This window comes from Equus caballus, chromosome 3, assembly GCF_041296265.1.
Source record: "Equus caballus isolate H_3958 breed thoroughbred chromosome 3, TB-T2T, whole genome shotgun sequence".
NCBI lineage: Eukaryota > Metazoa > Chordata > Mammalia > Perissodactyla > Equidae > Equus > Equus caballus.
The window spans coordinates 44,679,386-44,701,882 of NC_091686.1; the positions used below are offsets into that span (position 1 = coordinate 44,679,386).

General features: G+C 38.8%; 1 protein-coding gene across 15 annotated transcripts in view; it reads left to right on the plus strand.

The window, feature by feature from the left end:
* Positions 1–281: 281 nt before the first annotated feature.
* EMCN (endomucin) overlaps positions 282–22,497 on the plus strand; it is a 121,529-nt gene continuing 99,313 nt past the window's right edge. For 12 of the 15 annotated variants that reach the window (XM_070262194.1, XM_070262199.1, XM_070262202.1 and 9 more), the window contains exon 1: positions 282–3,100. In XM_070262194.1, the coding sequence (XP_070118295.1) occupies positions 3,025–3,100 (76 nt within the window). In that variant the 5' untranslated portion in view covers positions 282–3,024. The remainder of the gene's footprint in view (positions 3,101–22,497) is intronic. The other 3 variants (XM_023637653.2, XM_070262205.1, XM_023637654.2) reach the window with 1 other exon arrangement.

Below are 22,497 nucleotides of genomic sequence, written 5' to 3' on the forward strand. Positions count from 1 at the left end.
TCACCTATATCTAATCTCTATACACACTCATCCACACACACACATATCTGCAGATATAGCTATGTGTGCATCGATAGATAGATAGCTATAGATAAATAGATACTCTGTCTGTACTGTCTATTTTACACCATTGATCTGTCTGTCTCTTCCAGCAACCACTACTGTTTTAATGAAATACTTTACCTTAAAAATACTTTCTAATCTATTAATGCAAAGCTGACCCACCGTATCACCCCTATTTTTCCAATTTTGTTGCCTAGCCACTTAAAAATGTATTTTTTTAGTTTTTGTTTAGTTTTAATTTTTGTTTTTTCATCTACAAATTCTGTCTTTTAGACATAATATTCTACTATCCAGCATTCTTAGAATAGGTATCTAGTCCTCTCGATGGAAATACCTAGCAGTCAGGGCTGAGAAATCAAAATGCTATTCGTTCCCCATAGCAATGATGATGACCAGCATCAGGGGTGACCCTGTGTGCCGAAAGCTCCAGAGGGAGAGTAGAGCAAGGAGCAGGAAGTGAGGCAATGTCAGTGCTCAACTGTGACTTCACAGCCACACCCCAACTTATTTCTGGAAAGCACATGTGACATCTATTCACATACATTGCTATCTTTACACTCTTCAGGATATGCCAAACAAAGCAACAACTCCAAAGGTGGTTTGTTTTAGAAAATTAATTATAAATGAGGGTAAAATTAAGTCTTGCTATGTACAAAGTAGAAACAAAGAGGCTCTTCTGAGACAGTATAACTTAGGATGAAACAAGCTAGTGTTTTGATCAGCTGACTTCACTCAAACCACTCTTGTAACGAGTCCTTCCCAGCACGATGCAGCAATGAAATGCGTGACCTCCTCATAATCAGGTAGAGGTACAATTCTGGTATAGTTTCCTTGGTGGAGCAGAAGAATCTATACTGATCCACTGACACTCTTTTTCCCAGGAGGCTTCATCCCTTGCCGGGAGCCGCCCACCAGTCAGCTAAGCCTCTACCCAAGGACAACGGTCCTGGAGAGAGATGAGGGAAGGCACGGCGGACCCTCAGAAGGTGGCGGTCGGCCGCTCCTGATCCTACCCATGCTACTAATCTTAGCAATATTGCTCTTGCTGTTCTTTTTCTGTACATGGGATGTCTTGGGGAAAATCTCTCCAAGCAGGGGAGAAAAGCTGATGTAACCTGGCCTTCTAGGGAGGGTTCAGGGAACAACAGCCTGAAGGGAAAAAAACGTTCTGACCCCCTCCTGGAGAGGCGGTGAGGGAATTTGGACAGCCCTCAAGGAGGAAGCCTTGTAATAATCAGCCTCAAAAGAGAACATTCCCTCCTCAGGTCCTTCTAGGAGGTAGATATTATCCTAGGCCTGTTAGGACAGGAGGTAAATGGTGGCACCCACCCAAGAGCAGAGGCATGCAAAAACTACCCCATCCTAAGGGAACTCATGATCCTGACAAAGTTGCAGAAAAATATCATAATATATTGACACAGAGGAATTGGGACTATGATGAGGATTGGGAACCCTATAAAATAGTTAATGGTAAAAGAGAAACTCCAAGCACTGTGCCTGTGTGGCTTTCGATCCCCTTATGCTTTGAAATACTTCTACTTTCGTTATTACAGGAATAAAGATAGAGGCTTAGGGCCATTCGACCCATGGGGAACTAAATCTAGATGTTACACCCCGTTTTGCAATCAGTCTTAAACATCTAGACGCCTAGTAGACATGTAGAAAAGGTCAATATCTATATTTAATAAAGGTTGCTTACTTCTCACAGACATACTGTGCTAATATTATAACAAGATATGCTTATGTACCCATTTTGTTTGCCAAAATTATGTACTGAGACAATTCCATAAAATCATAAACGTGTGACCTGGACCCTATATAAGTGCTTGAATGCTTTGAATAAATCAGACTTGGAAACCTCACTTCCAGTCTCACCGTAACTTCTTTTTTCGCCGACGCCGTTCATCCCTCAGGAAACCCTACCGGCTGGAGCTGGACTCCGACAATCCCTAAAGGTAGATAAAAAGACGATTGGCTGAGACTCGATGTGCAGCCTATGGGTGAAGAAAAGTCTAGAGTTACTTGGCACACAAGGGAGTGTAGTCAGGGCAGTGGCTGTGTTGTCACGATGTTTTTAATCAACTGCTACTAACATCAGACTCCTGATAGACAGAGTTTCTTGCCCGGTTGGTATTCTTGGCCAAAGAATCCATCTCTCCCACCATCCCTGATTTGCTGCGAGAGCGTTCCCCTCCAGCGCCATTCCAACTGCATTTCCAAGAGAAGAACATAAATGGGGTATTGTAAGTAATTTCTCCTTCTTCATCAAATTCCACCAATAAAAACCAGGCGTGAGCAGTGAATATTCACGTGTTTCCTTATTTCTATTAGAAATGTCCTGAAAAACCTCTGCGAACATCCCTAAGAGGTGTCCCTACGTACTCAAGAGCAGAGCATAACCTGTTCAATAAGATTTGCTTTTATCTCCAGAACATGCTAATCTTTGCTAATCTGGTTTTCCAGCAGGAAAGAGAGAAGAGTTGATTCCTTGTGGATTTTGCCCTAAAATTTAACCCTCAGGCAGTTAAAGCCTCTTTATCCAAACTAAGTTGCTATTTCCTGAGGCCCCTTTATTACCACTCCAAAACGGACTTTCAAAACAAAAGTTAGAAAGCTGTATGATCCATTCCCGAGAAAGATCTGTTTGTGTTCAAAACCCGCCCTGACCTTTTTGTTGAAGAAGAACAAAATAATGTAGCAACAAAAACACAAGTGGCTGCCAAGGGAAGAGAAAAAAAAAAGTTCCTGTAAGGGACTGGAACAATAAATCTCCTCTCCGCTGAACTCCCCGAGGGAGCGTGTGTATTTCCTGCCGCTCTTTATCAGAGCCCCCGAAACCAGCGGACTGGGCCGTGGCTGCTCGCATTCAGCACACCTCTTGCATTTGCTCGAAAGGCCCTGCCGGGCTGAGAGGGAGGTGCCCCTGGCCGACTCTGGAGAGAGGAGCCACTGAGACAATCCATGGGCACCATGAAACTGCTTCCAGTGACCATCCTTTGTCTTCTGTCCACTCTGCGCAGGAGTGACGGTAACCCAGGTACCGTTTTCTCTTATTCCTCACATGGTGTAGATGAGAAATCACGCGTAGGCGGCTCTCAGCCTCGGTTTCCCTTCAGGGAGTCCCCTGAAGCTTAGTGGCAGCCGTCGTTTGCTGCGCTGCGTGAGCGGACACTGACTGGCAGTGCGTGGACTAGGCTGCGTGGACCGGGGTTTGTTGTCACTGAAGGGAAATGCTTGCCGGTGCCGGGCCTTGGTGTTTGATGGTATCATAAAGGCTCTGGAAATACACAATAACCTTTTTTGAGAATAAAAATCTGAGGATAAAATGCTGGCTTAAAATGTACTATTTCTCAAAAATGTACTCTTTTCAGACATAAGTCTAGAAATCACAAGACTGTCCCGCGTTGGTAAAAGGCTGTAATCGGAGGGGTTGCATGGCATGTGCTCGCCCACATTTGTCGCAACTCTCTTTGGGCTCTGAAAAACTGAGAGGTTGGGGTGAAACTGCTTGGGGAAGTGAGTCCTAATATCTTGAGGGGTAGGGTTGGTAAAGAGGAGAGTCATTTGGTTAAAATTTATAGACGTTTGCTCCAGAAATAAGCACATATACACACAACATTTTGCATAACATTTCAGGGAATTTATAGACATAAAAATGCTGCCCATTGACTGCAGATTCAGAAACTCAGATAAAGGACATGGATGTACCTACATAAGCCCTGACTTTATTAGTGACCAGTTGCAATAATGATTGCATTTGACTTTTAACTCTTCCTGAGGGATTCACTGTAAGCAATTAAACTTTCAATATTTATTAGGCTTCTACCATGTATTCAGCAGTGCGAGGAATACAAAAATGAGTAAGACATGAGGACCCAAACTTAAAAAATTTCTGTCCTTGGGGCCAACCTAGTGGCGCAGCGGTTAAGTTCCCACTCTCCACTTTGGCGGTCGGTTCAGATCCCAGGTGTGGACCTACACACCACTTGTCAAGCCATGCTGTGGTAGGCGTCTCACATGTAAAGTAGAGGAAGATGGGCATGGATGTTAGCTCAGGGCCAGTCTTCTGCCAAAAAAAAAAAAGGATAAGACATTGTCCTTGCCCACAGTGGTAAACGTGCTATTGGGAGAAAGAAGCATGTAATTCTAACGCAAGACAGATTTCATAAGTGCTAAAACCAAACTGTCATTAAAGAACACAGTTGGGAACATTGATGCTGACTCTGAGGAGCCCTGGAAAACAACTCGGTTTTCATTTTATTTTGCATATGCTCTTTTCAAAAGTTTGCTGCCTACAAAATTCTAGTTTACAGTGATAATATGGGAAAAAATAAGTGCACTCCTTCTTGAACAATGTTTATCATTAATTTTCCAAAATATGTATATAAATTTCAGACAAATTCCCAAATGCTTCAAAATCACATGCGAGTGCTTACCACGCATCTTGGAGTTTCCAGAGTTAAATTGCAGTGGGTATCAAGGCCAGAAAATTGAACTTAGAGGAGTTACTAAGGATCTGATATTTTTAAATAAAGAATATTTATGAGGTTCCACAGAAATCAATGCACTACTTATAAGTAGCTCATCACTATGCATGAGAAAGATTGAAAGGAATCTCAATGCCATGAAAAACACTGCTCACAAACACGTGTCAGGTCAATATAAATTCTGAAAGCCTGGGTTAGGCTGCTCACCACTGCAGGTGTGCAAGCATCAGTGAGTACACTACTTTCCTGGTATTGTTAAATTATGAGTGGATCACGTGTCCTGAAAGCAAAGTGGCACAGGATCAATAGAAGCACCTTCAAGGAAGATGGAAAGGTGAATGACAGTCCAGAGACAACCTGCAAGATCTTTCTATGACGATCATTTGGGGAAAGTACCAACCTTCTTTAGCTCACTGTTCGTGAACCCAACCTCTCAGTTGACGGTGTCTTCTTTCTAAGGAACTATGAACCCAAGTAAGATAATTTCTCTTTTGTGCAGGCAACGGTTACATAATGACTATCTCCTTCAACTTATACCAAAAGCCTATCTACTAACTTAAGGCAAGTATCTGTAAAGATCACCCCATTTATCTTAGAAAAGGAAGCTCTAGCCCAGGAGCGTAAATTGACCATCTGAATGTTGCCTAGGAGGAATTGGGAGAGATTTTCCCACCCACGTGTGTGATTTTGTTGCACCTAGCTCTGCCTGTTTTATGTTCCCTCCCCAATACAGTGCAGGAAACGAAGCATTTCCTAAGTTGATTTATTAAGTTCTTTCCCTAACCCCCTGTACCGGAAACACATTGATTTCAAGCTTTATACACTCCCCAAACTTAGAATGCTTATCGTATTTCATCAACAGGGTTGATTATTAGGGGTGGAAAGGGAGGCGTTTCCTCTGCTTTAAATGTACAAGTTGTCAAGAAGATCTATGGTTTTTTGCATAGGAATTTATTCCGAAATAGTGATCTTTTACAGAAATTGACTTCTTTTTCTTTCTGACATTTTTGTCGGTCTCAGATTTAAATAAATACAATATAGTCTTTTATGCTGTTTGTGAAAACCAAGGGAATCTTTCTACATGGCAGTACGTGACTGTCTATTGCTTGACTGGTAGTATAGTATTTTACAATCTCCAATTTGGAAAGCTGTTCTGTTGAAATATGTATGGGAGGTTCCTGAAAAGGAAGTGTCATTCTTTCCCAAGGTTTTCTAAATTGTATCTAAAACTGAACAGACCACTACAGTGGCTTTTAAGCCCCTTTGGCTTGTAAGTCTAGATCAATGAGCTTTTCACTGTCAAGACTGAGAGAAGTTAAATGAAGAGAGATTCCAAGAAAAAGGAGGCCCTGGAAGCAATCTACTCTTCAAGTGCCATTTTCTTTGTGAACTTTACATTAGTTTAGGGAAGATTAAAATGTTTCAGGCATTTGCCATGAGGAATGAACATTGTTTTATTGGTATCTGAAGAAGAATTTAATCGCTTGGAGAAATTCATTTGTTAGTGGTTGAACATTCCATTTCATGGAAAAAAAATGGATTGAACACACTCTAAGACAGACACTGTGCTAAATGCTGTAGGTTTATAGACATCACTAAGACTTAGCCCTTGCCCCGGAAGTGAGGGACAGAGGAGGATGAGCCAAGTAATTGTAAGCTTGATTATATTGTAGGTCTTAAATGGTAAATAAAGAGTGATGTGGAGAATTCGCAACTAGCTTAGTTTCGGATGTGGGGACATCATATAAAAGTGGAAATTATGATGAACTTTGAAGCTTGAAAATGAGGAGTTTCCAGGCAGATGAAATTTGTTGAGTGGGAACATTGAAACATCAGCATATTCTAGTCTAGGAATGTAAGGAGATCACAGGTTGGACATTTGTGAGTGTTGGGAAATAAAGTTGAAAATAAAGCGTCAGGATATGTTGAACACCAGGATGAGAAATATTGACTCATGCAGTTAATTAGCTTAGAGCCTCTAAATGGGCTTGAGTATGGGACTTAGATGATTGGAGCTATAAATTGGGAAGATTAATCTGTTAGCAAGATGTAGATTAGACTATTGCAGTCAGGAGAGATAGATGCTAAAGAAAATAGTTCAAAAGTTATTGCAAGTCTAAGAGTCTGTCAATAAAATGAAAAGAAGGGTCTGGGGAAGAGATTCAAGGAGGTAGAAAGTATGTGATTTGACATACTATTTACTGCCAATGAGGGAGAAAGTGACCGAGCTACACAGAGAAGGCTGTTTGTATACTACAAGTGGGAAGCAGCTTGGCAGCAGAGGTAGGGAAATAGGACGAGATGGTTCAGGGAGAAAGTGATATATTTGATTTTGGACATGGTGAGTTTGAAATCCTACTAAGATGTTCAAATAGAGATGTCCCACAGTAAATTATATCATCTGGAGGGTAGCTGGAACATCACTGGAGCGTGAGGTGATGGTGAGACGGTGAGTGATGTTTACTCTTGAATCCCAAGAGTTCTTAGCCCTGCCCAATGTAAGGTTAATAAGATGGAGAAACAATTTATTTGTCTTTTGGATGCCCCTATTTCTAACTCTCTTATGAGAGTTATTTTCCGATTCCTGTTAGAGTTGTTTGTGTGCATATCTTATCTTCTCTACCAGACCATACGCACGTTGAAAGCAGGCGCCATATTTATTATAGTTTGTTGAGAGGAAGAATATCTAAATTGAATTGACTCTACTTCTCCTTTTTGGGTATCAGATACTTTATATAATATCTTCTTATAGTTAGAAATATTCAAGGAGAAACCTTCTGCTCAACCAATTTCTCAAAAATACGAAATTGTGGGGCTGGCCCAGAGGCATAGTGGGTAAGTTCCTGCACTCTGCTTCAGTGGCCTGAGGGTCATGGGTTTGGATCTTAGGCGTGGACCTACACACTGCTCATCAAGCCATGCTGTGACAGCATCCTACATACAGAGTGGAGGAAGACCAGCACAGACATTAGCTCAGGGCCAATCTTCTTCATCAAAAAGAGAAAAGAAAAAATGCAAAATAGCTTTTTCAAAAAGCAAAGTTGACAGAAAGAGAAGTTGGAAGGAAGTTAAATATCGCACATTATTAATTCACATTATTTTAGGTAACATGAGTTGCTTTAGAGAAGAATGTTTTACTTATTACTTCTGTTTAGCTTAGTTACTGTCAATAGATTTGACGTGAAACTGTGATCTGTTATAAGGAGAGTGAACCAATATGGAAATAAATCCAATGAGAAAAGTATTCGGTCCCCAAACTACTTGTTTAGCATTCTTTCTTCACTACTCAGTGTTTTTCTTTCTTTCTTTTTTTATCGAAGTAACATTGGTTTATAACACTGTATAGGTTTCAGGTGTACAACATTATAATTCGACATCTGTGTACACTACAGCGTGCTCACTGCCAAAAGGGTAGTTTCCATCCATCACTGTGTAACTGACTCCCTTCATCCCTTTTGCCCTCCCCCTGCCCACCTTCCCCTCTGGGAAATGCCAAGCAAAATAAAACACTACTCATTTTTTTGAATACTTTCTACCTAAAAGTAGAAGTGATAATTTCAGAATTCCTATTTTCAAGAGAGTCATAACAATTGCAACCAGCAAATTCTCTGGCAGTTTTATCTTGCTGATAATAATTATTCAGATAATTGAGAAAAAAATGAACATTTTAGGGTTTCAGAAATCTTTTAATTTACTGAATAGTTGCCATCTTTTCTTTTCATTAATGAAGTTATGTTTCAAGCTTCAGGTAAATATTTAACTGGTGAATAATTATCTAATCCAAGTAATTTATATTCTTTTTTCTTAGTCATCACTTTCCAACTTTCTCATCATCTTTGAGAACAATTTCAGATGTGTGTTTTTAAACAGTGAACGTCAAGACAGCAGTTTACTCTAAGGCACGTTTAGTTCCTGAGAAGTAAGTGTCTCCTTTCCAGTTACTAATTCCTGTGGGTCTTTATGGCTCTATCAGGTTAAGACAGCAATGCCTGTTGGGTGTTAGCAAAAGTTCTTTTAGTTAGTGAATGAGATTGTTTTTATACCATTACACACAATATCTACATCAGCTGGGAAACATAGTGATGTCAGATTACATCCAGAAAGGCCACTATATGCTACCCGAATTCCCAGCAACCACAAGAAAAATCATTTTCTAAATTTGAGTAGAGATTTTGTGTCTTATAGAATGATATATCCATAGAGATAATCATAACTAGTCTCTAAGTAGAAGCAGCCACTGTAAGAATATTAGACACCTGTTGTGTCTTTCTCTATATCCTCTCTGGCTGTGTTTGGTCCAGCCATTGCTATGGCAACCTGCTGTGCACAGGTGTCACCTGACAGCACCTTGCCTCACAAGAATGCACGTCTCTTGCTTTCCTGCCTGCTGTTATTCTGATATTTAGGCATGTCACCTGCAGAACTCCCCCTGGCACTGCAGAACCTGTTGTATGTCTGAGCTAGAAGTGGAGGAGCGTTAGTCTTCTATGAGACAGCTCTTGCCCAAAGGGGAAATGGAGCCAGAGAAGCCCTGCTTTCCTCTTCTGTTCCCGCTGTAGCTTCACTGTTTTAGTCCCACTGCTTTCTGTGACATTACTTTCCCTTGTAAATGTCTGCACACAAGCCCTTTTCTCAGGCTCTGCTTTCTGGAGAAACCCAGGATTTATTTTTCTTGATGGGAACATTTTGGTTTGGATGATAATGTATATCTAGGTATAGAAAAATGATAATGCTGCCAATCACTTAAAAACCTGTTATTAGAGTCCACTACAACCTAACAAAATATAAGTCTCTTGGGAGCAAGGACAAGGTCTAATTGATTTTTTTCCCCAAAGCCTATCTTTGGACATGTAGGTGATGCTTACTGATTAGTTCTTGCTTTAACTTGGAGAACTGTATTTCTTCAAAAGTCAGCAGAGTTGAAAATACTCAAGGCATTCCTAGCATTTTTTTCAGTAACTTGTCGGCAATATTTATTTTTATCCTTGGCCTGTGTGCTGGAGAATCTGTGAATGTCGTTTTAGAATACTCTCTTGGTTGGCTAAATTTATTTGATTTGTTTATGGAGTTGACCTGATGTCTTAGAGTTGTATAAACAGCAGAAAACACCTGCCTTTGGTTTATATTTACTATCCAAATCACACAAGAATGGCGTGATCATCTGAATCATTCCTGTGTCTTGCTCACAAGAGAAAACTGGTATCTTATAACGCTATGCACCATTCCTCAGATGATCCTCAACCATTTACATCAGACTAATCCTTACTCCCACTAGAATAAAAGGTAAAATGACTGAAATTCAATTGTAAAGACACATTGATTACAGATTTCACCTCTTCATCTCTGAAGTCTTGTTTCAGTATGTTGAGTAATTAATGTTATTCGAATCCAAAGGCATCAGATAATTCAGTTATTCCCAGGTTTTTAAAATTTCATTGATCAATAAATAATCAAAATGCCCTTTGGACAGTTGACATGGGATTAACAGCTTTTTACTTAGTCAGATAAAGACACAAAACCCCTACAATACATATACTATTTAACTGTTTACCAGTATATTCCACTTTTAAAAGGCTACTTTAGCTTATTCTCTTTCTCTGTCTATCTCTCCCTCTCTCTCTCTGGCAGTACAATAACGTTCTTATATTATTTTTTCACTGAGCTCTGAGTGGTGTCACACGCCAGCACTGTGCAGTGGTGGAGAGGTCACTGTTCTCTGAGCCAAGAGCCCTTGGTTTCAGTTACCAGGGGCCGAAAGCTTGCTGTATGACTGAGCCAAGCAAATTTTTTTACCCCTCAAGGCTTTAATTTCCCATCTATAAAATGAGTGTGGTTTGACTAAATGATATTAAAGTTTTTTGCCAGATCTACAACTGTATGATCCTATTGTAACAATTTCTGTACCTTTTGTCTCAAGTTATCGTGCTTCACTTTCATCCTGTTATTCCTAGAAGTGTTCTTTGAAGCAAGATTTCAATTCTATTCCGGAATGTTTACTTTCTTTCGGAATTTTCAGATACAGCTGTTGGAAAGTTTGCGCTTTGCATATAAAAGGCCTATTCGCTGCCATGAGGGACATTTCTTAGAGTATATACCAACAAATGACTTTTTTTCCATTTTCCGTGTGGTATTCTTTATATATAAATTGCAGAGATTTAGTGTTGAGAGGGATAGAAAAAAGGATGTAGAGAGAGAAATTCATTGATATCCAGAAAAAGATTAAAAGTAAGAATGAGGTTAAAAGAGATTGAGAAAGTGGTAGAGGCTGGGAGAAAGAGAGGGAGCCTCTCTGAGAGAGTTGGGGTGGAAAGATCAGAATGAGAAGGGAGGGAGACAGATAGACCAGGACAGCACTAGATGCCCTAAGGACGTGGAAAGAGTATTCGCCATAGGCGCTGCCGTGCCCTTACAGGCCTGGAACCTGGAAGAGTTCTTTCTTCTTACCATTACGTCGTCTCTTGCCAGTCCTTCTTTCTGCCATCCATTCCACTGGCAGAATGCTGCACCTTTTTCAAAGCACTTTTATTCGTCAACTGTCTCATTTAATCCTTGCCATGGCTGAGGGGATTGGGCAGGCTGGTGTTCTTTGTGCTCATTATCAGAGGAGGAAGCCCAAGGACATACATTTTTCTGACTCAAACCAGTAGCTCTCAACATTTATTACTCATCAGAATCACCTAAGGTAGCTGTTAAAAATTTTTCTTCTCAGGGCTCACCCCCAGAGATCCCCAGAACCCCTTTCAGTAAAATCCAGAAAACTATGTTTCCAGCAATTACTGCAGATAATTTTTATGCGTTGGTACGTCAACACACTCTCTGAGAGATCCTGGACAAGACTCATGTTCTGTGACTAGTCGTCTGAGCTCTTTTCACTGTTCCATACACACAAGATAACCAGAAGTGTTTACCTTTCAAGAAAAGAGCTACAGTCTAGTGTTTTCAGGAAAAATGTTGATATTAATCCAGTGTAATCTAATTTTTGGTCTGTTTGTTTGTTTTTACTAGTTTAGGATAATAGGAAGCTAGAGTTGGCCAAGACAAATGTTAGTTGAAGCACTGCAATCTCTCCAGGCACATAGGCTTAGATCCAGCTTGTGGACCGTCTTTCCCTAAGAGGATCCCCTTTACCCCCTCCTCCTGCTAAGATCTTACTGCTTGCTTTCAGTTCTACTATTGATCTTCCTCTTGTTTTCATTGAACTGAAAGACCCACACCTCTGCCCTGTAGGCTTCTCAAGAAAATTAGCCACCTTAAGTCATAGTTTGACCAGGGAAACAGCTATAGCATCCATTGAAGTTTCAAATGGGGTTAGGACGGATCGGTAATTCAAACACACATTTTTCTGACTCCCAGAGAACTGTTAAGAGCCAGAGGAGTTTGAGAAGATAGGGAGGATTAAATGACTGGTGTTAATAAATATCTTGTGAGCATGCTAATAAATGGAGAAGCTGTGATATTGTGATTCTGGGTTAGATAGGCAGGAAACTTCTAGTATTAGAAAACAACAAACTGAAATTTGTCAACTGGTTCATTACTCTGCTGTTACTTAATAAATTGGGGTAAGTTCCAGAAAGAAGTCAGCACCCTCTCCTCCAGAGTTCGTAAACAGGCCGCCTCTGACACACAACCTGTAGCAGCGTGTTTGGCCACACAGTGCTTTATGAGTATGGGAGAATATTTAAAAATTAAAAAATTTTCACAAAATAACAAGAGTAACCAACAAAGAAAGAGAAATCTTATTTTCAGCTCCTCTGGCAACTCTAGGCCTCATATTCCTTCATGGCAGCATTCAGTCAAGCCTGAGTAATAAGTGCCCCTTTAAACTGGGGAATGCGCTCTCTCCTACAAACTCCTGTGCGTACACCCTACCTGATTCCCTCATGGACCTCCTTACCACCCACTGTGGGCACTGGGTCAATCCCTTCACCTGTCTCGTGGAGTCTGTAGGATTTCATGTCAGCGTTAGGTGTGCAATTTGGAAAGCTATCATCATGTTTGTGGTGGTTCAATGGATTTTGAAAAGACAGGGTTCTGGAGCAGTTTCCTACAACTGATCGGGCTTGCCAGCTCAATCTCAGAATTTTAAGACATATTCTAGTCACCAAAGTTTTTGATTTCCCATAAAGAAGGATGCTTTCATTAAAATGTTGCTATAAATAGTTAACTTAGCGCTGGTCACTACACTTGTTTCATAAGTCATAAGAAGGCATGAAACTTACAAAATGATTTAAGGAACTTAGAAACCACAAATCATAAAATACAATTAAAATTTTACTTCATTTTTGTTTCCCACCATCTCTATGCAATTTATTTGGTGAACATAAACTTCCTGCCCTTGATGAAAATATTGAAGGCCCATGGCTTTTTTTCCCACTCTTAAGAAATGGACAGTTCTGTAGACAAGTAAATTTGCAGAGTGTGTCAATTCAAAATTAGAATGTACAATCCAAAATAATAATTGAAAATTCTCTCCCATAGCTCAAGCCAGCGTGGGATGGAATTCTATAAAGGTGCTTCTTTGTGAGTTTTCTATTTTTCTGCTTCCCTGTTCCCTCTCCAGCCCTTTCTGTCCATTCCATCTGAGGACAGGGTGAGGGAGGAGTGAGAAAGTTGAATGAAACATGTGATTTGACCATGTGACTTACGGTGTAAGTTGTGCCCAGAGCCTGGCAGATGGTTAAAGCCAACTGCTGAATGGTGCACTTTCATGGGTTCCTCAAAGGTGACCTTTGGGGCCTCCCTTACCTGCAGCTCCTTGGTTCATGAGGATGGATCCCTCTTCTGGGAGTTTGCTGGCTACTCCTTCCAAAGGACTGGTAATCCTGTGTTAACCCAGAGTTTCATGATGCTAAAGTGCCAGTTCGCTACACAGCCCTAAGGAACAGGACTCAAAACTCTAAGCCCATTCTCTCATTCTTTCTCTTTATTTGGTCCACAGGAAACAGTCATATATCTCTTTAAGAATCCCTGCCAGCAATAACTCTCCTGGTCCTGTACCAAAGCAGCTAGGCAGCAATCTTTCATTCTCTCGATTACCCAGGTGTGATCAGATCCAAGGCTACTATGCCTTTCAACTGTAGGGACCACACATTAAGGTAGGTTTGTATTGTGGGGGGCAGACAAGCCTTGTTCCCTGGGGGTGCAGGAAGTGGGAATGGGATTCCAAAGAAGTATTCTGCAAAGATGACCTCCTCTCAAATAATTTCTATACATCTCTCTCCGCTCTTTGATTCTTTTTGTTATAGAGTGGGTAAAGGGATTCAAGGGTCCACGGAACAAGTTTTGGATCTTTTATTTGAAAATCTGCCTATGATTATTTGTTCCACCCCTTTGTAATTTCACTTATCTTGGTATCTGATTAAGAGCCTAGTATGTGGGTGAGATCAAAGCCTGCAGGAATGTTAGAAGAGAGGAATGCTGTAGGCCTACCTTGCTGTGAAAAAAGATTTAGAAATCCAGTAAAATATTACACAAGGTACTTAAGTGTGCCCAAGATGGGATTATATTAGCAATGTGAGCTTTAACACTAGGAAATCAATCAATATAATTCATTACTTTAATAGAAAAAGGAGAAAAATACATGATCATCTGAACACAGGAAAACATTTTTAACAATTCAATATTTATTCTTTTTTTATATAAGATATTATGTTTTTTTATTTTTAAGATACGTGGAGAAATTAAGTTAATTGCAGCTTTTAACAAAGGTTTTAGTCATGTTAAGCCAGGAAAAAAACCCAAACTTGTTCAGGGAAATATTCCCTATACAGTGTTGGACTTACTGCTGTGTGTCTCCTAAAGCATGAAGTCAGTGCTACACATATTAGAGCAATGGTGGTTCTGCTTTTTATTTTTTTTAGTTCAGTACATTTTATTTTATTTTATTTTTCCAGTGTACATCATTATATTTCGCCTTTTGTATAGACTACATCATGTTCTCCACCAAAAGTCTGGTTGCTCAATATTTATTCTTGATAAAAACATTTAGGAAAGAAGACTATAGAAATTGTCTTATTCTGCTAGAGTAGCTTCAAAAACCACAGCAATCATCATGCATAATGAAAAAATGTCAGGTTTCTCTTTGAAAATGAAAACAAGAAAATTTTTCACAGCAATGTTATTTATAAGACACTGTACAAAATATGCTAGCTAGTGCTGTAAAACAAGAGAAATAAATATTACAATAATTAGAAAAAGTTAAAACATTGTAGATGATATGATTGCACAAGTAGGAAATCCATAAGAATTTACTTATAAATTATCATTAAGAATTCATTAACGTTTCTGGATGTAGAATTCATATAAATAAATTGCATTTCTAGATATAAACAAATATTTGAAAAAGAAAATTTAACAATATGCCATTTACACAAACATCAAAAAAATGAAGTACCTATAAATAATTTAATAAAAGATATTCATAATTTCTATGAGAAGAATAATAAAATTTTATTGTGCTGTTAAAGAAAACCTTAAGTACTGGAAAAATATACCATGTTCATTGATTGGGTGACCCAGTATTTTTTCTTATTCAAGTCATATTGGCTTATAATCTTGTATAAATCTCAGGTGTACATTATTATTTCTTAGTTTCTGTATAGGCTGCATTGTGTTCACTGCCAATGGTCTAGTTTTTATCCGTTACCATACACGCGTGCCCTTTTATCCCTTTTGCCCTCCCCCAACCCATTTCTCCTCTGGTAACCACTAATCTGTTCTCCTTATCTATGTGCTTGTTTATCTTCCACATATGAGTGAATCATACTGTGTTTGTCTTTCTCTGTCTGACATTTCACTTAGCTTAATACACTCAAGATTAACCCATGTTGTCATAAAATGGCATGATTTTGTCTTTTTTATGGCTGAGTAGTATTCCATCATATATATATATATACACACACACACACCACATCTTCTTTATCCATTCATCACTTGATGGGCACTTGGGTTGCTTTCACGTCTTCACTATTGTGAATAATGCTGCGATGAACATAGGGATACATATTTCTTTTGAGATTATTGATTTCATGTTCTTTGAATAAACACCCAGTAATGGAATAGCTGGATCACATAGTATTTCTATTTTTAACTTTTTGAGAAATCTCTGTGCTGCTTTCAATAGTGGCTGCACCAGCTTGCACTCCCACCAGCAGGGTGTGGGGGCTCCCTTTTTCTCCACATCCTCTCCAACACCTGTTATTTCTTGTCCTGTTAATTACAGCCATTCTGACAGGTGTGAGTCAATATCTCATTGTAGTTTTGATTTGCATTTCCCTAATAATTTGTGATGTTGAACATCTTTTCGTGTGCCTGTTGGCCGTCTGTATATCTTCTTCGGAAAAATTTCTGTTCGTATCTTTTGCCCATTTTTTGAACAAGTTGTTCATTTTTGTTGTTGTTGACTTATATGAGTTCTTTATATACTTTGGAGATTAACTCCTTGTCAGATATATGATTTGCAAATATTTTCTCCCAGTTGGTGGGTTCTCTTTATGTTTTGTTGATGGTTTCCCTTACCATGAAGAAGCTTTTGAGTCTGATGTAGTCCCATTTGTTTATTTTTCCTTTTGTTTCCCTTGCCTAAGTAAACATAGTATTCAAAATGATACTGATAAGACTGAAGTCAAAGAATACATTGCCCATATTGTCTTCTAAGAGTTTTATGGTTTCAGGTCTTACATTCAAGTCTTTAATCCATTTTGAGTTAATTTTACTGTTTGGTGTAAGGTAATGGTCTACTTTCATTCTTTTGCATTGGCTGCCCAGTTTTCCTAACACCGTTTATTGAAGAAGCTTTGCTTTCTCCATTGTATATTCTTGCCTCCTTTGTCAAAGATTAGCTGTCCATAGATGCGTGGTTTTATTTCTGGGCTCTCATTTGCTCCATTGATCCACGTGTCAGTTTTTCTGCCAATGCTATGCTGTTTTGAGACTAAAGCTTTGTAGTATATTTTGAAGTCAGGGAGTATGATACCTCCAGCTTTGTTCTTTTTTCTCAAGATTGCTTTGGCTATTTGGAGTCTTTTGTCATTTCACACAAATTTTAGGATTCTTTGTTGTAATTCCATGAAGAATGTCATTGGGATTCTGATTGGGATTGCAATGAATCTGTAGATTGCTTTAGGTAATATGGACATTTTTAACTATGTTTATTCTTCTAATCCACAAGCACAGAGTATCTTTCCATTTCTTAATGTCTTCTTCAATTTCTTCCAATAATGTCATAGTTTTGAGTGTATAGGTCTTTCACCTCCGTGGTTAAATTTATTCCTAGATATTTTATTCTTTATGTGGCAATTGTTGATGGGATTGTATTCTTGAGTTCTTTCTGCTAGTTCATTATAGAGTATAGAAATTCAACTGATTTTTGTGTGTTGATTTTGTACCCTGCAACGTTACTGTATTTGTTGATTATTTCTAGTAGTTTTTTGGTGCATTCTTCAGGGTTTTCTATAAATAGAATCGTGTGGTCCACAAATAGTGACAGTTTTACTTCTTCCTTTCCAATGTGGACCCCTTTTATTTCTTTTTTCTGCCTAATTGTTCTGGCTGAAACTTCCAGTTATATGTTGAATAAGAGTGGTGAGAGTCGGCGCCCTTGTCTTGTTCCTGTTCTCAGAGGAATGGCTTTCAGGTTTTAGCTGTAGAGTATGATATTGGCTGTGGGTTTGTCATATATGGCTTTTATTATGTTGAGGTACTTTCTTTCTCTACCCATTATAGAGAGTTTTTATCATAAATGGATGCTGGATCTTGTCAAAGGTTTTCTCTGCACCTGTTGAGATGATCTTGTGATTTTTATTCTTCATGTTTTTAGTGGGGTTTGTCACACTGATTTATTTGTGGATGTTGAACCATCCCTGCATCCCTGGAATAAATCCCACTTGATAATGGTGTATGATCTTTTTAATATATTGTTATATTTGATTTGCTAATATTTTGTTGAGGATTTTTGCTCTATGTTCATCAGTGATATTGGCCTGTAATTTTTCTTTTTGGTGTTGTCCTTGTCTGGTTTTGGTATCAGGGTAATATTAACCTCATAGAATGAGTTAGGAAACAAGCTGTCATCTTCAATTTTTCACAACAGTTTTGGAAGCATAGGTATTAAATCGTCTTTGAATTTTTTTTGAGGAAGATTAGCCCTGAGCTAACTGCTGCCAATCCTCCTCTTTTTGCTGAGGAAGACTGGCCCTGAGCTAACATCCATGCACATCTTCCTCTACTTTATATGTGGGACGCCTGCCACAGCATGGTGTGCCTAGGGGTGCCATGTCCGCACCTGGGATCTGAACTGGCGAACCACGGGCCGCCGAAGTGGAACATGTGCACTTAACCGCTGTGCCACCAGGCCAGCCCCTGAATTTTGGATATAATTCTCCAGAGAAGTCATCTGGTCCTGGACTTTTGTTTTTGGGGATATTTTTGATTACTGTTTCAATCTCTTTTCTTGTTATTGGTCTATTCAGACTCTATTTCTTCTTGATTCAGTTTTGGAAGCTTGTAGGAGTCTAACAATGTATCCATTTCTTTTAGTTTTTCTGGTTTGTTGGCATATAGCTTTTCATAGTATTCTCTTATAATCCTTTGTGTTTCTGTGATGTCCATTATAACTTCTTCTCTTTTGCTTCTGATTTTATTTGAATCTTCTCTCATTTCTTCTTAGTGAGTCTCACTGAGAGTTTGTCAATTTTGTTTATCTTCTCAAAGAACCAGCTCCTAGTTTCACTGATCCTTTCTATTGTTTTTATAGTCTCTATTTCATTTATTTCTGCCTTGATTTTTATTATTTCCTTCCTTCTACTGATGTTGGGCTTTATTTGTTCTCCTTTTGCTTGTTCTTTTAGATATAGTGTGAGCTTGTTTGTTTGTGATTTTTCTTGTTTCTTTTGGTAGATCTGTATTGCTATAAGTTCCCTCAGTACTGCTTTTGCTGATTCTCATAATTTTTGGTATGTTGTGTTTTCATTTTTGTTTTTCTCCAGGTATCTTTTGATTTCTCCCTCGATTTCTTTGTTGGTCAAATAGTTGTTCAGTAGCATGTTGTTTAATCTCTACATATTTGTGACTTTCCCAGTTTTTTTCCTGTAATTGATTTCTAGATTCATAGCTTTGTGGTTGGAAAAGATGCTTGATATGATTTCAGTGTTCTTAAATTTATCAAAGCTTGCTTTGTTGCCAAACATGTGGTCTATCTTTAAGAGTGTTCCATGTTCACTTGAGAAGAATGTGTATGCTGCTGTTTTTAGATGAAATGTTCTATATATCTCTAGTAAGTCCACCTGATCTAATGTTTCATTTAAGGCCACTGTTTTCCTGTTGATTTTTTGTCTGTGTGATCTATCCATTGACATAAGTGGAGTGTTAAGGTCTGTTCTTATTATTGTGTTGCTCTCAATTTCTCCCTTTAGGTCTGTTAATAGTTGCTTTATGTACTTTGGTGCTCCTGTGTTCTGTGCTTGTATGTTAAAAACCGTTATGTCTTCTTGGTGGAATGGCCATTTTAACACTATATAATGCCCGTCTTTGTCTCTTGTTATCTTTTTTATCTTGAAGTCTGCTTTGTCTAAGTAAGAGTACACTCACTTTCTTTTGCTGCCATTTGCTTGGAATATCATTTTCCATCACTTCTGTCTGAGCTTCCCACTTCCCTATGTTTGTCTTTAGAGCTGAGAAGTCTTTCCTGGAGGCAGCATATTGTTGGGTCTTGGTTTTTAATCCATCTGGTCACTCTCTGTCTTTTGATTGGTGAATTCAATCCATTTACATTTAGAGTGATTATCGATATGTGAGGGCTTAATACTGTCATTTTATCTTTTGTTTCCTGATTGTTTTGTATTTTCATTGTTTCTTTTCCCTTGTATTTCTGTTTGCCATTTCGGTTTGGTGATTTTCTGTGATGATTTTCTCAGTTTTCTCTTTATTTATTTTTTGTGACTCTGCTCTGATTCTTTGTTTAGTGGCTACTATGAAGTTTATATAAAAGATCTCATAGATGAGGTAGTCCTTTTTCTGATAGCCTCTTATTTCCATTAGCCTATGCAGGTTTCATCCTTTTCCTCTTCCCCTTCTATGTTTTTGTTGTCGCAAATTATTCTTTTTTGTATTGTGAGTTTGTGACCAAATTGAAATGGTTATATTTGTTTTTGATGTTTTCTTTCTCTTTCTCTTTTATGTTATAACTAAGTGTTTGCTAACCTACTCTGATGTAGAGCTGCAAATTCTGATTCTGTCTATCTCCTCACTCAAAGCTTTCTAAACTTTTGCCTTTTTGTTTCAAGTAGGAGGTCTCCCTTCATCATTCCTTGTAAGGTAGATTTAGTGGTGATAAACTCCCTCAGCTTTTGTTTGGGAAAGCTTTTATTTTTCTGTCATATCTGAAGGATAATTTCACTGGATAGAGTATTCTTGGCTGATAGTTTTTGTCTTTCAGTATTTTAAATACATCATTCCACTGTCTCCTAGCCTGTAGGGTTTCTGCTGAAATCCACTGAAAGTCTGAAGGGGGTTCCTTTCTAGGTCATTTTCTTCTCTCTTGCTGCCCTTAATATTTTTAGTTTATCATTGACTTTTGACCGCTTTAATATTATGAGCCTTGGAGATCTTTTTGCATTGATGTAATTAGGAGTTCTATTGGCCTCATGTAATTGTGTGTCTAGTTCTTTCCCCAGGTTTGGGAAGTTCTCAACTATTTTTTCTTTAAATAAGCTCTCTTCTTATTTCTCCCTCTCTCCACCTTCTGAGATACCTATAATCCTTCTGTTACTTTTCCTAATTAAGTCTGATATTTCTCAAAGAATTTCTTCACTTTTTTTTGTCTTAATTCTCTCCCCTCCTCCACCTGAATTGAATCTAGGTTTCTACTTTTGAGCTCACTAATTCTCTCCTCCATAAAATATGCTCTACTTTTTTATGCTTTCTACATTATTTTTCTCATTAATTGTGTTATTCATCTCCAGAATTTCTGATTTTTTTTAACAGTTTCAGTCTCTGTGTTGAAGTACTCTTTCTGTCTATTAATGGTATTCCTGAGCTCATTGAACTGCCTTTCTGAGTTTTCTTGTAACTCATTGAATTTCTTTATGATGGCCATTTTGAATTGTCTGTCAGTTATATTGTAATCTTCTGTGACTTCAAATTTGTTTTCTGGATAGTTGTCATTTTCCTTCTGTTCTACTGTGTCACTGTAATTCTTCATGGTGTTTCATGAGTCGATCCTCTGCTGGTGCATTTGTAGTAGTAACCACCTTTTCTTATTTGAGTATTGCTTTTGTTACTTTGGTTCTGAGCTGCTTCTGATTTTATTTTAGAGCCTGAAGTTTCAGCCCTCCACTGCCTCTGCCCAAGGCGTTCTCAGTGCCCTTCTTGTGTCTCTTGTGCCTCTGGGGTTTCTGGCACCTTCTTCTTAGAATGTCACTGCAGTCTCAGGTGATGTCACTGCAGTCACCAGGCTGTGAGCACTTCTGCTGCTTCCAGGGGCACTTGGGTCTGGTCTTCCTCCACTGGTTCTCCGCAGGTTTGGATGCTGCTACTGCATGCACCAGCTGTGCTGCTGCTCCTGGGTTTTCTTGGGGTGCTGGTTGCACCACTGCCAATGATGCTGGGTTCATTGGCACCACTGTTGCTGCCAGGGCCCCAGAGGCTTGGAGATTTGTATGCAGCCCCCACTGCCACTGAGGACTGGGTCCCAGTTCTGCTATGAACATGCCATTGTAGCTATAATCAATAAAATGTCAAATCTTAAGCATAATATTGAGCAACACTCAAAAAATACCTACAATATATTGCCATTTACACAAAGTTAAAAATAGTCAAATCTGAATTCTACTATGTTCAGATGTGCACATAGACAGTGAATATACAAAGAAAGGCTAGAAAAGGTTCCCATATGTCAGATTAGCTGTGGGCTCCCTCCAGAGCAGAGGAAGAGGGATGTAATTCATAGAACATTCCCAAGGAACTCCTGCAGTGCTGGTAATTTTCCCTTTCTCAATCTGGGTCATAATTATACCAGGTTCTGGCTCTTATTTATTCATTAGATGTATATTTATATTTTTATACTTTTCTGTTTATATTACCTCTTGTAATTGTAACAGAAATTGAGAGGAATAAATAAAATGCAGATCCCAAGCTTAAGAAACTTAAAATTTAAGCTAGGATGTATTAAAAGGGAAATAAGACATTTTATTGGGTAGAGATTATAAGAGTCTTCAAGGTCTTAGCAGTGATTAGTGCATAACAGAGGCTGAATGTTCTAATCAGAAAACCTTAAGCAATACCAAGAAAAGAAAACCATGAAGAGAAATGTCAGCAGCCTTCTGACGCATTTTGTGATAAGAGCAATCTCTTTTTAGCAAATAAACCTCTATTGTCATTAATCACACACTATTTGTGGGTTGTCCATTTCCCCTGAATCTCTAGAACAAATCCTCCATGAATAGGGAAGACACACCACATACTTTTAAGATTTGATTTAGCTGTTATCGATTTCCTCTCAATCTCATTCTCTTATTCTCTTGAATTTAAGTTGTCTTCCCCCTTTACTTATTTGAGGTCAGAAGACTTCCAGGTAAGACTTGCCTCTGCTCAGGTTTGTCCCCAAATAGTGAGATAGCTTTCTGTAAGATGTTACTACGTGTAAATTTTTTAGCAGTCTGAGGCATTCATCATCTGTAATTTGATATGCACAGGTTGATGTGTAAGTCTGTCCCACAAGACTGAAGGCGGACCACAAGTCCTCATGGCTAGCAGTGCACCCCAGATCTCTGGCTTCCACCGGATCCTCTTCTTGAGACGAACCTGTCTCCTGAAGTCCAGCCTGGAGCTTGTTCGCTATGCTGCTTGGGAGTTCAGACAGGCTGTCAGGAGTTGGGACAGTGTTGAGTCCTCTGGAGGACTATGGTAACACATCTGACTTTACAAATTAGTACCAATAATGCCACATTCG